The 12,991-nt window shown below is 47.9% G+C and overlaps 1 protein-coding gene across 1 annotated transcript in view; it reads left to right on the forward strand.

The window, feature by feature from the left end:
- PLXND1 (plexin D1) overlaps positions 1-12,991 on the forward strand; it is a 56,857-nt gene that overhangs the window by 34,232 nt on the left and 9,634 nt on the right. Inside the window, exons 13-23 of the mRNA XM_055343436.1 lie at positions 290-441; positions 1,363-1,462; positions 1,562-1,701; positions 2,547-2,714; positions 2,798-2,888; positions 3,090-3,353; positions 3,449-3,598; positions 4,452-4,566; positions 11,392-11,499; positions 11,596-11,708; positions 12,565-12,669. Of these exons, the coding sequence (XP_055199411.1) occupies positions 290-441; positions 1,363-1,462; positions 1,562-1,701; positions 2,547-2,714; positions 2,798-2,888; positions 3,090-3,353; positions 3,449-3,598; positions 4,452-4,566; positions 11,392-11,499; positions 11,596-11,708; positions 12,565-12,669 (1,506 nt within the window). The remainder of the gene's footprint in view (positions 1-289; positions 442-1,362; positions 1,463-1,561; positions 1,702-2,546; positions 2,715-2,797; positions 2,889-3,089; positions 3,354-3,448; positions 3,599-4,451; positions 4,567-11,391; positions 11,500-11,595; positions 11,709-12,564; positions 12,670-12,991) is intronic.

Below are 12,991 nucleotides of genomic sequence, written 5' to 3' on the forward strand. Positions count from 1 at the left end.
GTCGTCCCCTGGAGACTCCCCCCACCAATGTCACTGACTTTGTGCATGCATACTCACATCCCCACGCCCACGTGGGCTCAGTAACCCGCACGCACATCCTCACTGGCAGCCCCAGTGACCTGTCAAGTGAGCAGTGGTCCCAACTCTCTCAGAGCCAGTACCTTCTCCTGAGCAGCAGGTGGACGTGGTCATGCCTCCTCCTGGGTGTATGCAATAGTGGGGGTGGGCGAGCGAGGAGGCTGCTGACCTTCCAGCCTCAGAACTTCATTCATCCTCTGTCCCCTGGCAGATTGAGCCCCTGAGTGGCCCCTTGGATGGCGGGACCCTATTGACCATCCGAGGCAGGAATCTAGGCCGGCGGCTTAGCGATGTGGCCCATGGAGTGTGGGTTGGCAGCGTAGCCTGTGAGCCACTGGCTAGCAGATACACGGTGTCAGAGGAGTAAGTAGTGGGCAGTGCCCAGGGTGGGGTCTGAATGACTTCTAGCGACCTGCCCCCAAAAGTGCCAACCACAGCTTTGCCCTCCTCTCTCCCCTCTGCCATCCCACCCTCCCCGGCACCCTGCTGCTCCCCAGAAGTGGCCCACCTCCAGGTGTCCTGGACCTTGCTCAAGTCCATCCCCTGTCCGTGTGCATCCTGCCCATTCTGCTCTGATACTCCTCTTTACCCTTCAAGTTTCCATTTCAATGCCTGCTGCTCTGGGAAGCCCTCCCATGTTCCCCTAGACCAGTTCCACTTCCACAGAAGCTTGGCACTGATACAAAAATCAAAACAAAACAACAACAAAAACCTTGAGTTCACGAAGTGTGGGGCTGCTGGTGTGGTACCAGGGTCTGGGCCTACAGCCGCGGGGCTAGAGGGCTGCTAGAGTAGCAGGGAGTGAGCTGGATTTCCTTGGGGGTGGCGGGGAAAAGGACTGTAAGTCTGGCTTGCAGAAAGGCCATCAGTCTACCAGCCTAGATGTCCTCATGGTTGGAGAACGTTCAGTCCAAAGAGACCGTCTTATCCAACCCCTTTTCGTATCTTTGCAGAAGTGTGGGAAAGTCCTGGGGTGAGGGTGGTCCCAGGGAAGAGCCTGGCATCAGGGTGGCACTTGGGGGTTTCAGAGTGGCTGTCTTCCACCTGATGGGGAATGATTTCATTTTGGGGGGGGGGGAATGATTTCAGTATTGATGTGGGTGATGCTGTTGGGTGCCCTGGCCGGATAGCAGCCCCCACTGTGAGTGGGAGGGGTGGGTAGTCAAGTGCAAGAGTGGGGAGCTCAGACACCCTCCGGGTGGACTGGGAGGAATTATTTAAGGGAGAATACCCAGCCCTGGATACGCTCAGCCCACTCCGCTGACCAAAGCTGCCTCCCCCCAGGATTGTGTGTGCCACAGGGCCAGCCCCAGGGCCATTCTCAGACGTGGTGACAGTGAACGCCTCCAAGGAGGGCAAGTCACGGGAGCGCTTCTCCTACGTGGTAAGGGAGGCCACGCCCACCTTCCTGCCCACCCCACCAGCCACACTCGGGGGATAGCCTGAGGCCCTGAGGCCCGACCACCTGTCTTCCTCCCCACAGCTGCCCCTGGTCCAATTCCTGGAGCCTGACAAGGGCCCCAAGGCCGGGGGCACCAGAATCATAATTCACGGAAGCGACCTCCACGTGGGCTCCGAGCTCCAAGTCCTGGTGAATGACACAGAGCCCTGCACAGAGCTTGTGTAAGCCCCTGGTCCTGGGCTACTCCTACCCCAGGAGAGTTGGGGTGGGGGTGCTAGATGAGTGGAGTGACATCCTTGCACCAAGCGATACTTGGGTCTTCACCTGCTGTGTCCTCTAGCCCAAGCCCCTCTCCCCCTCTGAGCCTCAGTATCCTCATCTAGTAAGAACCAGTATGAGTTCTCTGTAGTACTCATACTGTAGTACTTATGAATAGTACTCTGTGCCTGGTATACAGTAGGTGCTCTGTAAGTGACAGCTCATCGAAAATGGTGATGATCGTACACGTTCTGAGATCCTCTGGCTGGCCCAGGGTTGTGTTTGGTGGCAGTGGTGTGGTCTACAACCTCTTGGTGAAATGCCTGTTTTTATTATATACTTCCTGTGTACCAGGGCCCAAGGATGGTCATTACTAGGGGATACCAAGAGGAGCCCAGTGGTCTCAGCCCCCAGGGGAAAGCAGACACTCCCTCAGGAAATCGAAATATCTGAGATTGGGGAAAAAGTCAGTGCTTTTAGAGCCACTCCTCAGCAGGGGTGCAGTGGAGAGAGGAGCTCTGGGAAAAAGCTTCTTGGATGGTGTGGGATGGAGCAGAAGATTGGAAAGTATGGGCAGGGTCAGAGGAGGGGGAAGGTGTTGAAGGTGGGAAGCACAGCGGAGCAGAGGTGGGGCAGTAGGAATATAGAAATAACAGGTTTCTGTGCATGGGGCCAGAAGACCAGGTTGGGAGCGGCAGAGGAGCCCTGGAACCCAGGCCAAGTGCACGGGCTTGTGCCCGCCGATGGGCAAGCGGGAGCCATCAGTGGGAGGTCGGGGCCTGCAGATGACACCACTGCCCTCCCACAGGCGCACGGAAACCAGCATCACCTGCACGGTGCCTGAGGGCGCCCTGCCGGCCCCCGTGTCTGTGTGCGTGCGCTTTGAGCGCCGGGGCTGCGTGCGCAGCAACCTCACCTTCCAGTACATGCAGAACCCAGTCATCACTGCCATCAGTCCCCGCCGCAGCCCTGTCAGGTGAGACCCCAGACCCTGACCCTCAGGCTGAGCTCACGCTCTGGAGTGGCAGGTGGGCTGATGGGGCTTGCTGTCCCCCACAGTGGCGGCAGGACCATCACGGTGGCCGGTGAGCGTTTCCACATGGTGCAGAATGTGTCCATGGCCGTGCATCACATTGGCCGGGAGCCCACGGTGAGGGGGCAGGGGCCAAGGTGGGGTGGGGAGCAGCGCATAGCCCTGATTGAGTGGGCCTCACCCTACTGCGTCTCCCCCATCGCTGTGTCTCTCCCTCTCTGTCTCCTTGAACCTCAATCTCTCCCCTTTCTCCGTATCTGTCACTTCTCTGTATCTGTCTGTCCATCCCCATCCTTGGCCCTGGCCCTCCCCTACTAGCTTTGCAAAGTTCTCAACTCCACCCTCATCACCTGCCCATCCCCTGGGGCCCTGAGCAACGCATCAGCACCTGTGGACTTCTTCATCAACGGGCGGGCCTATGCGGACGAGGCCGCCGTGGCGGAGGAGCTGCTGGACCCCGACGAGGCGCGGCGCGGCAGCAGGTTCCGCCTGGACTACCTCCCTGACCCGCAGTTCTCCACGGCCAAGAGGGAGAAGTGGATCAAGCACCACCCCGGGGAGCCCCTCACCCTGGTCATCCATGTGAGTGTCAGTGGGCGTCAGGGCAGAGATGAATGGGGCCGGGCTCAGCCGTGCACCGCAACGAGCACCCCCCCACACACACTCTGCCTCCACAGAAGGAGCAGGACAGCCTGGGGCTCGAGAGCCACGAGTACCGGATCAAGATAGGCCAGGTGGCCTGTGACATCCAGATTGTCTCAGATAGAGTCATCCACTGCTCGGTCAATGAGTCACTGGGCACAGCCGAGGGGCAGTTGCCCATCACAGTGAGTGAACAGGGTGCGCTAGGTGGAGGCGGACCTGGCCCCCAGCCCTGCCCCATCTGATTGAGGGCCCACCCCTTCCTTGTGTGTCAGAGCTAAACATTTTTCATGCTCAGTGGAAGAGGCCAGGGGAGCACAGCAGAGGTTTACGTCCTCTATTGAAAGGCCCAAGAATTTAGTGACTTGCTCCTGGTCAATGAGCAGCCCCAGAGAGGCCTGATGGGGCTGGAGCGTCAGAGGGCATTAGAAGTTGCCCCTGCTCCACCTGATGCTCCACCTAGAGTCTGGGCTGCCAGTCACCATGCAGAGTCACAGACGGAAGGGAAACAGGAGGGCAGAGAGAGCCCAGAAGTGGGACCTTTACTAGGCTGTACCTGCTTGCATACCTCTGAGGATGGGGAGCTCGCTCCTTCCCAGGCAGCACATGCTGCCTAGGAGGGCTCTGTCTGGGAAAACTCCCTTGCACCCGCACCCTAGACCCTGTTATGCCCTCTGAATCCTCAAACGTTGCCTGCTCCCCGTGTCCTGGAACAGCCTTCCAGGTACTTGGCGACAGCAGCCAGACCCTGTGAACTGCCCTGCCTCTCTGGCTGCTCTGCAGCTCCTCCCAGGCTGCGATAATAAACACAGCCCTCTGTGCTGAGTGTTGCCTCTCAGCCAGGGCTTGCCAAGCATCCCCTCATTTAGCCCTCCCAGCATCCCCGGGAGGTGGGCGCAGTTGTCTCTGGGTTATAGATGTGGCATCAGAGGTTCAAAGAGGTTAGGCGGCTTGCCCAGGACCCCACTGCTAGCGAGCAGAGGAGCCAAGGCACAGGTCCAGGGAAGCTACAGCTCCCTTCCCCCCACCTCCACACAGATCCAGGTAGGCAACTTCAATCAGACCATCGCCACGCTGCAGCTGGGGGGCAGTGAGACCGCAATCATTGTGTCCATCGTCATCTGCAGTGTCCTGCTGCTGCTCTCTGTGGTCGGTAAGGACCTTTCTCTCATGACACCTTGGAGGGCGGATCTGCCCACCTCATGTCCCAGCCCCTCTGAAGATTGGCAGATAGGAGGAAAGGCATGATGGGCCAGGGACGCAGCTTGAACAAAGGCCTAATGGTGGGTTGCTCACTGACAAGTGTGGCCCCGCTGTGGCTCACACGGGGGTAGAAGGGGATAGAGGCTGGGGGACGTGCTGTGTCCTAGCTGCGGGCCCTGGGTGCCTGGCAAAGGAACCTGGACTCTGTCCTCTAGCCAATAAGGACCTACTGAGAGGACTTAAACAATGGTTGTTCAGGGAAGATTAACCTACATATTTGGTTGGCTACCCCATTATTTAGATAATGGTTATGAAGGTGATACTGTTGATCCTTGAACAACGTGGGGGTTGGGGCACTGACCCCAACCCTGCACATAGTCAAAAATCCATGTATAAGTTTTGATTCCTCCAAAAGTTAACTAGTGGTAGCCTCCTGTCTGGAAGCCTTACTGATAGCATAAAGAACACATATTTTGTAGGTTATATATATTACCCACTGCATTCTTTTTTTAAAGATTTTATTTATTTATTCATGAGAGACACAGAGAGAGAGGCAGAGACACAGGCAGAGGGAATAGCAGGCTCCCTGCGGGGAGCCCAATGTGGGACTCCATCCCAGAATCCTGGGATCATGTCCTAAGAAGCCAAAGGCAGATACTCAGCCACTGAGCCACCCAGGCATCCCTACATACTGTATTCTTACAATAAAGTAGCTAGAGAAAAGAAAATCTTATTAAGAAAATCATAAGAGAGAAAAAATACACAGTACTTTATTTTTAAAAATCTGCATCCAAATGGACCACACAGTTCAAACCCAGCTGTTCAAGGGTTGGCTATGTGTGTGTGTGTGTGTGTGTGTGTGTGTGTGTGTGTCCCTTCCCCCACCCCAGAAAGGAATTATAATACCTCTGTGACATCTTTTAAATGTTTCATAATTTTTTATCTTTTATTTATATATTTATTTTTAATTTTCTCATCGTTTCACGGGTTAACACCTGGTCATTGTGGAAAGAACTGAAAAATGATAAAAAGCAGAAAGAGAACAGAAATCGCTCATAATTTTCTTGCCCAAAGAAAGCCACTGTTTACCTCTAATTTTTACTGAATTATAATTGACATAAAATATATCAGGTTCAGCTGCACAATATCGTGATTCAGTATTTTTATACAGTTACCATCTGACACCATACAAAGGTATTACAACATTATTGACTATATTCCCTATGTTGTATAGTTCCTATGTTAGGTCCCCCAAAACTTATTTCTTTTATAAGTGGAAGTTTATGCCTCTTAAGCACCTTTACCTGTTTCACCCAATTCCTCCCACCCCTCCTCTCTAGGAACCACCAGATTATTCTCTGCATTTATGAATCCATTTCTATTTTGTTTTACTTGTTTATTTTGTTTTGTTTTTTAGATTCTTTTTAAAAAATATTTATTTATTTATTTATTCATGATAGAGAGAGAGAGAGGGAGAGAGAGAGAGGCAGAGACATAGGAGGAGGGAGAAGCAGGCTCCATGCCGGGAGCCCAACGTGGGACTCGATCCCGGGACTCCAGGATTGCACCCCGGGCCAAAGGCAGGCGCCAAACCACTGAGCCACCCAGGGATCCCCTGTTTTTTAGATTCTAAGTGAAATCACATAACATTTGTCTTTCGGTGTCTGACTTTGTAACGTGACACCCTCTAGGTCCATCCATGTTGTCACAAATGGCAATATTTCATTTTTCAGGGCTGAGTAGTATTTCATTGTATCTATATACCACATCTTCTTTATCCATTCATCTACCCATGGATGCTTGGGTTTGCTTCCATGTCTTAGCTATTATAAATAGTGCTGTAATGAACATCCGGATGCATGTATCTGTTTGAATTAGTATTTTCATTTTTTTCAGCTAAATACCCAGAAGTAGAATTGCTGGGTCCCAGGGCAGTTGTATTTTTAATCTTTGAGGAACCTCCTGTTTTCCATAGTGGCTGCATTCATTTATGTGCCTACCAACAGTTTGCCAGGGTTTCCTTTTCTCCACAGCCTCACCAACACTTGTTATATCTTGTCATTTTGATACCAGCCCTTCTGACAGGTGTGAAGTGCTATCCCATTGTGGCTGTGATTTGTATTTTTGATGAGTGATGATGAGCATCTTTTCATGTGTCTGTTGGCCATCTGCATGTCTTCTTCGCAAAAAAAAAAAAAAAAAGTCTATTTAGGTCCTCTGCCCATTTGTTAATCAGATGGCTTGGTTTTTTGCTTTTCAGTTGTAGGAGTCTTTATATATTGTGAATATCAACCTTTATCAGATACATTGCAAGTATTGTCTTCCATTTAATAGGTTGCCTTTTGTGTTGGGGATGGTTTCCTTTGCTGTTCAAAAGCTTTTTAGTTTGATGTAGTTACATTTGTTTATTTTTGCTCCTGTTGCCCTTGCCTGAGGAGACAGATCCAAAAAAATATTGCTAAGACTGATGTCCAAGAGCTTACTGCCTATGTTTTCTTCTAGCAGCTTTATGGTTTCAAACCTCAAATTTAAGTCTTTAACTCATTTGGACTCTATTTTTGTATATGGTGTAAGAAAATGATCCAATTTCATTCTTTTGCATATGGCTGTCCAGATTTCCCAATACCATTTATTGAAGAAACTGTCTTTAACCCAGTGTATATTCTTGCTTCCTTTGTTGAAGATTAATTGACCATGTAAGTATGAGTTTATTTGTGGACTCTATTCTAGTACATTGGTCTACGTGCCTGTTTTGTGTGGTACTATACTGTTTCGATTACCTTAGCTTTGGCTATAGCTTGAAGCCTGGGAGCATGGTACCTCCTGTTTTATTCTTTCTCAAGATTTCTTTGGCTGTTTACATTTTAGGATTGTTTATTCTAATTCTGTGAAAAATACCACTGGTATTTTGATAGGGATTGCACTGAGTCTGTAGATTGCTTTGGGTAGTGAGGGCATTTTAACAGTAATTCTTCCAATGTATGAGCATGGTATATCCTCCCATTTCTTTTGTGTCATCCCAAGTATTTCTCATCAATAATTTCTAGTTTTCAGAGTAAACATTTTTTAACCTCCTTGATAAAATTTATTCCTAAGTATTTTATTCTTTTTGATTCAATTGTAAATGGTACTATTTTCCCATTTCTCTTTCTGAATAGTTCTTTATTAGTTAGTGTATAGAAAGACAATAATATCATACTAATTAGTATCCTGTGTATATTAGTATATTAGTAATATATACTAATATAGTATCCTGTGACTTGACTGAATTTGTTTAGTAGTTGTAATTGTTGTTTTGTGGGGTTTTTTGGTGGAGTCTTTAAAGTTTTCTACATATATCATCGGCAAATAGTGACAGTTTTACTTCTTCCTTTCCAATTTGGATGCCTTTTACTTCTTTTTCTTGTCTAATTGCTGTGGCGAGGACTTCTAAATCCTACGTTGAGTAAGATTGGTGAGAATGGGCATCCTTCCTGATCTTAGAGGAAACGCTTTCAGCTTTTCACTGTTGAGTTTGCTATTAACTTTGTCTCCATCCTATATGTCCTATATCACTTTATAGTACGTCCCTCTGGTACACACTTTATTGAGAATTTTTATCATAAGATGTTGAATTTTGTCAAATTCTTTTTCTGCATCTATTGAGATGATCAAATGATTTCTATCCTTCATTTTTATGTTAATGTGGTGTATCACGTTGTGTGATTTATGGGTGTTAAACCATCCTTGTGTCCCTGCGATGACTCCTACTTGGTCATGGTGTATGATCCTTCTAATGTCTTGTTGAATTCGGTTTGGTAATATTTTGTTGCAGATTTTTGCACCTTTGTTCATCAGTGATGTTGGGCTGTAGTTCTCTTTTTTTGTAATGTCTCTTTCTGGTTTTAGTATGAGGATAATGCTGACTTCATAAAATGAGTTTGGAAGTGTCCTTTCCTCTTCAACTGTTTGGAATTATATCAAGAGGATAAGTATTAACTCTTCTTTAAATGTTTGGTAGAATTCACCTGTAAAGCCATTTGGACCTGACTTTTGTTTTGGGGGGAGTTTTTTGATTACTGACTTAATTTCATGACTAGTAGTCAGTCTAATTAGATTTTCTATTTCATGATTAAAAGATTGTATATTTCTAGGAATTTGACCATTTTTTCCAGATTCTCCAACTTGGTATATAACTATATAGTATTCTCTTATCTTTTGTATTTCTGTGGTATCAGATATAATTTCTCCATTTTCATTTCTGATTCAATTCAGTCCTCTCTTTTTTGCCTTAATGAGTCTGACTAAAGGTTTGTCGACTTTGTTTCTTTTTTTTTAAGATTTTTTTTAAACTTATTCATTCATAGAGACACAGAGAGAGAGAGAGAGAGAGAGGAGAGAGAGAGAGAGACAAGCAGAGGGAGAAGCAGGCCCCATGCAGAGAGCCTGACGTGGGACTCGATCCTGGCTCTTCAGGATCACGCCCTGGGCTGCAGGCGGCGCTAAACCGCTGTGCCACCGGGGCTACGCCTCGACTTTGTTTTTTTTTTTTTTTTTAATTTTTATTTATTTATGATAGTCACACAGAGAGAGAGAGAGAGGCAGAGACATAGGCAGAGGGAGAAGCAGGCTCCATGCACTGGGAGCCTGACGTGGGATTTGATCCCGGGTCTCCAGGATCGTGCCCTGGGCCAAAGGCAGGCGCCAAACCGCTGCGCCACCCAGGGATCCCTCGACTTTGTTTCTTTTCAGAGAACCAGCTCTTGGCTTCATTGATCTTTTCTACTGTTTTTTTGTTGTTGTTTTTTTTTTTTTTAGTTTATTTCATTTATTTCTGCTCTGATCTTTATTTCTTTCCTTCTACTAACTTTGAGTTTTGTTCTTCTTTTTTCTGGTTCCTTTGTTAGATCATTTGAAACTTTTCTTGTTTCCTGAGGTAGGCCTGTATCACCATGAAATTCTCTCTTAGTGTTTTTTTTCTGTGTCCCAAGATTTGAGACTGTTTTTTTTTTTTTCATTTTAATTTGTCTCTATATTTGTGTTTATTTGCTCTTTGATTTCTTCATTTACCCATTAGTTTCAGTAGCATGTTGTTTAGCCTCTATGTGTTTGTGTCTTTTCCCATTTTCTTCTTGGAATTAATTTCTAGTTTCATGCTGTTGTAGTCAGAAAAGATGTTTGATATTATTCCAGTGTTCTTAAATTTATTGACACTTGTTTTGTGGCCTAATACATGACCTAACCTGGAGAATGTCCCCTGTGTACTTGAAAAGAATATGTATTTTGCTGTTTGGGGATGTAATGTTCTGTCTGTATCTGTTAAGTTCATCTGGTCCAATGTGTCATTTAAGGATGATGTTTCCTTATTGATTTTCTGTCTGGGTGATCTATCCATTGATACAAGTAGGGTGTTAAAGTCCCCTACTATTACTATGTTGCTGTCTATTCCTCCCTTCAGGCCTGTTAATATTTGCCTTGTATGTTTAGGTACTCCTCTGTTCAGTGCATCTTTACAAATGTTATATTCTCTTGTTAGATTGACCCCTTTATCATTATGTAGTGTCCTTCTTTGTCTTCTATTACAGTCTTTGTTTTAAAGTCTATTTTATCTGATGTAAGGATTGCTATCCCAGCTTTCTTTGCATTTTCATTTGTTTCATACAAATGAAAGACTGCTTTTCCATCCCCTCACTTCCAGTCTGTGTGTGACCTTAGATGTGAAGTGAGTCGCTTGTAGGCAGCATATAGATGGGTCGTTTTTTTTTTTTTAATCCACTTATCCACTCTATGTCTTTTGACTGGAGAATTCAGTCTAGTTATATTTAAAGTAATTATTGATAGGTATGTACTTACTGACATTTTATTAGTTGTTTTCTGGCTGTTTTTGTACTTTCTGTTTCTTTCTTCTCTTTCTCTCTTCCTTTATGTGTTGATAGTTTTCATTAGTGGTATGTTTAGATTTCTTTCTTTCTTTTTTTTTTTCATTTCTTTTGTGTATTTTATGTTTTTTCTTTGTGGTTACTGTAAGGTTCACATATAATTCCTTATATATATAACAGTCTCTTTTAAGTTGATAGTAAGTTAATTTTGAATACATTCCAGAGCTTCATATTTTTATTCCGCTCCATTATATATGTGTGTGTGTGTGTGTATATATAAATTTATTTACTTATTTTAGAGAGAGAGAGAGAGCAGGAGAGGGAGAGAGAATCTCAAGCAGACTCCACAATGCGTGTGGAGCCTGACACAGGTCTTAATCTCATGACCCTGAGATCATGACCTGAGCTGAACCAAGAACTGGACGCTTAAACGAAGATCCAGACACCTTCCACCCCATCTTATATTTTTTGATGACACAGTTTACATGTTTATTTTATGTATCTCTTAACTAATTATCATATTTTAATTAATTTTACTACTTTTAAAAAAATTTTACTACTTTTGTCTTATCCTTTATACTTGCTTTATAAGTGTTTGGCCCACTATATTTATTTTATAATGCTTACCACTATTTTAAAACACACACACACTTCTTTTTAGGAGAATGGGATATTAGAATTGTTTTCCTGGGTGTTCCCCGACCCTTTACCCTGTAGGAGTTTTTAGCGCACCAGGGAGGGGAGGGCTGCAGGCGAAGGGCACCCATCCACCTCCCCACACCCTGCCCAGGGGAGCTGGAGAGGAAGCTAGTAGGACCTCTCCAGCCCTCCAGCCCCGGGCCCTGTGCACTGCCACTTGTCAACAGATGTTTTCCAAGGGGCTGTCCAGGCCTGACCTGCCTCTCTACTGCCTGCAGCCCTGTTTGTCTTCTGTACTAAGAGCCGCCGTGCCGAGCGCTACTGGCAGAAGACTCTGCTGCAGATGGAGGAGATGGAATCTCAGATCCGAGAGGAAATCCGTAAAGGTAGCGGGTTGGGGACCACGCAGGGCTGTGGACCTTGGCTCTGCCATCTGGGGAATGGGTTCGAGATGTCCTCACAGCTCCCTGCCAACCCCCCAGGCTTTGCCGAGCTGCAGACAGACATGACCGATCTGACCAAGGAGCTGAACCGCAGCCAGGGCATCCCCTTCCTGGAGTATAAGCACTTTGTGACACGCACCTTCTTCCCTAAGGTCAGCCTGCACCTTGCCAGCCACCTCAGGGGCTCCTTGACCTCCTTCTGGGCCCTGCTGCCTTAGAGGGCCCCACATGGGCCCCTGGAACAGTGCCTAACCTCCATGCGCTCTCACGGCAGCCTTGGCCACCTGCCCTTGCCTGCGGAGGGAAGGCGCCTAGTTTCTCCCCTCACTTTTCTCTGTTCATTTGATGTCTAGCTGTCCATACAGAAGCCGGCTGCTGGCCCCAGTCTTCTCCCGGGGTGTAGGGCCTGTCTCTTTCCTTACTGAGGTGGCGAGCAGAGGTGGCCCAGGCTTTCCTAGGCGCCCAGTGCTCCACCAGCCTCTCTCAGCCCTGGGTCCCTTCCCAGCCAGGCTTCTACATCCCCTCCTCCTGCCCATTGGACTCTACCTCAAGCCTCCCACCCATCTTTGTGTTCCAGGGGCTGCTGCCCTGGCCCCACCTTCCCTGGCCTGGCCAGAGCATTCCTGCTGGCAGCCAGTGCCCTGCCTCTTGCCCTGTTCACACTGTTCACCATGCAGCAGCCCAAGCAAGGCCATACCGTGGTCCCTGCTGGCCTCTCTGCTCTCTCTCCTATTCCACACTGAGCTGCTTCTGCTTCCTCATAAGCCTTGTGTGCTCTTGCATTGCCACACCTTGTATTGGGAGGTCCTGCACCTTCCTCTCCTCCCCCACCCCAAGCCCCTTGGGTCACCCCTCCTTGCTTCTCTGGACCCTTAAGGCCCCTGGGCATGGTCTCCTGCCTCTTCTTCCTTTACAAGGTATCCCTTTGCACTTGTTGAGCGGCCCTTGCATGCCAGTCAGGGGAGACCGCAGCCCTGCTGAGATGCCGGGGGTGGTCTACCCCTACAGTGTTCCTCCCTCTATGAAGAACGTTATGTACTGCCCTCCCAGACCCTCAACTCCCAGGGCAGCTCCCCGGTGCAGGAGACCCATCCACTGCTGGGAGAGTGGAAGGTGAGTATCCCGTGCACGTGTGTGCATGTACACACAGGGCTCAGAGCCACCCCATCCCTCATCTGGCCCATTGGTCCTAATCACGGGAAGTTAAGAGGGATCAGTTATTGGAAGACAGTAAGTCCTCCATCCCAAGAGGCACTCAAGTGGCCATTCAGGGTGTTATAAGTGCTGACCCCAAGCGAGGTAGGGAGGCGAGAGGATTGGGTCTTTCTGGACATTCCATTCTACCTGCTGCCTCCAGAATGGCAAGCAAGAGGGTCCTACACACAGGGACTCTGGGTTACCTCCAGACACCCTTAACCTTTTTCGAGGCCCACTT

This window comes from Nyctereutes procyonoides, unplaced genomic scaffold (assembly GCF_905146905.1).
Source record: "Nyctereutes procyonoides isolate TBG_1078 unplaced genomic scaffold, NYPRO_anot_genome, whole genome shotgun sequence".
Lineage (NCBI taxonomy): Eukaryota > Metazoa > Chordata > Mammalia > Carnivora > Canidae > Nyctereutes > Nyctereutes procyonoides.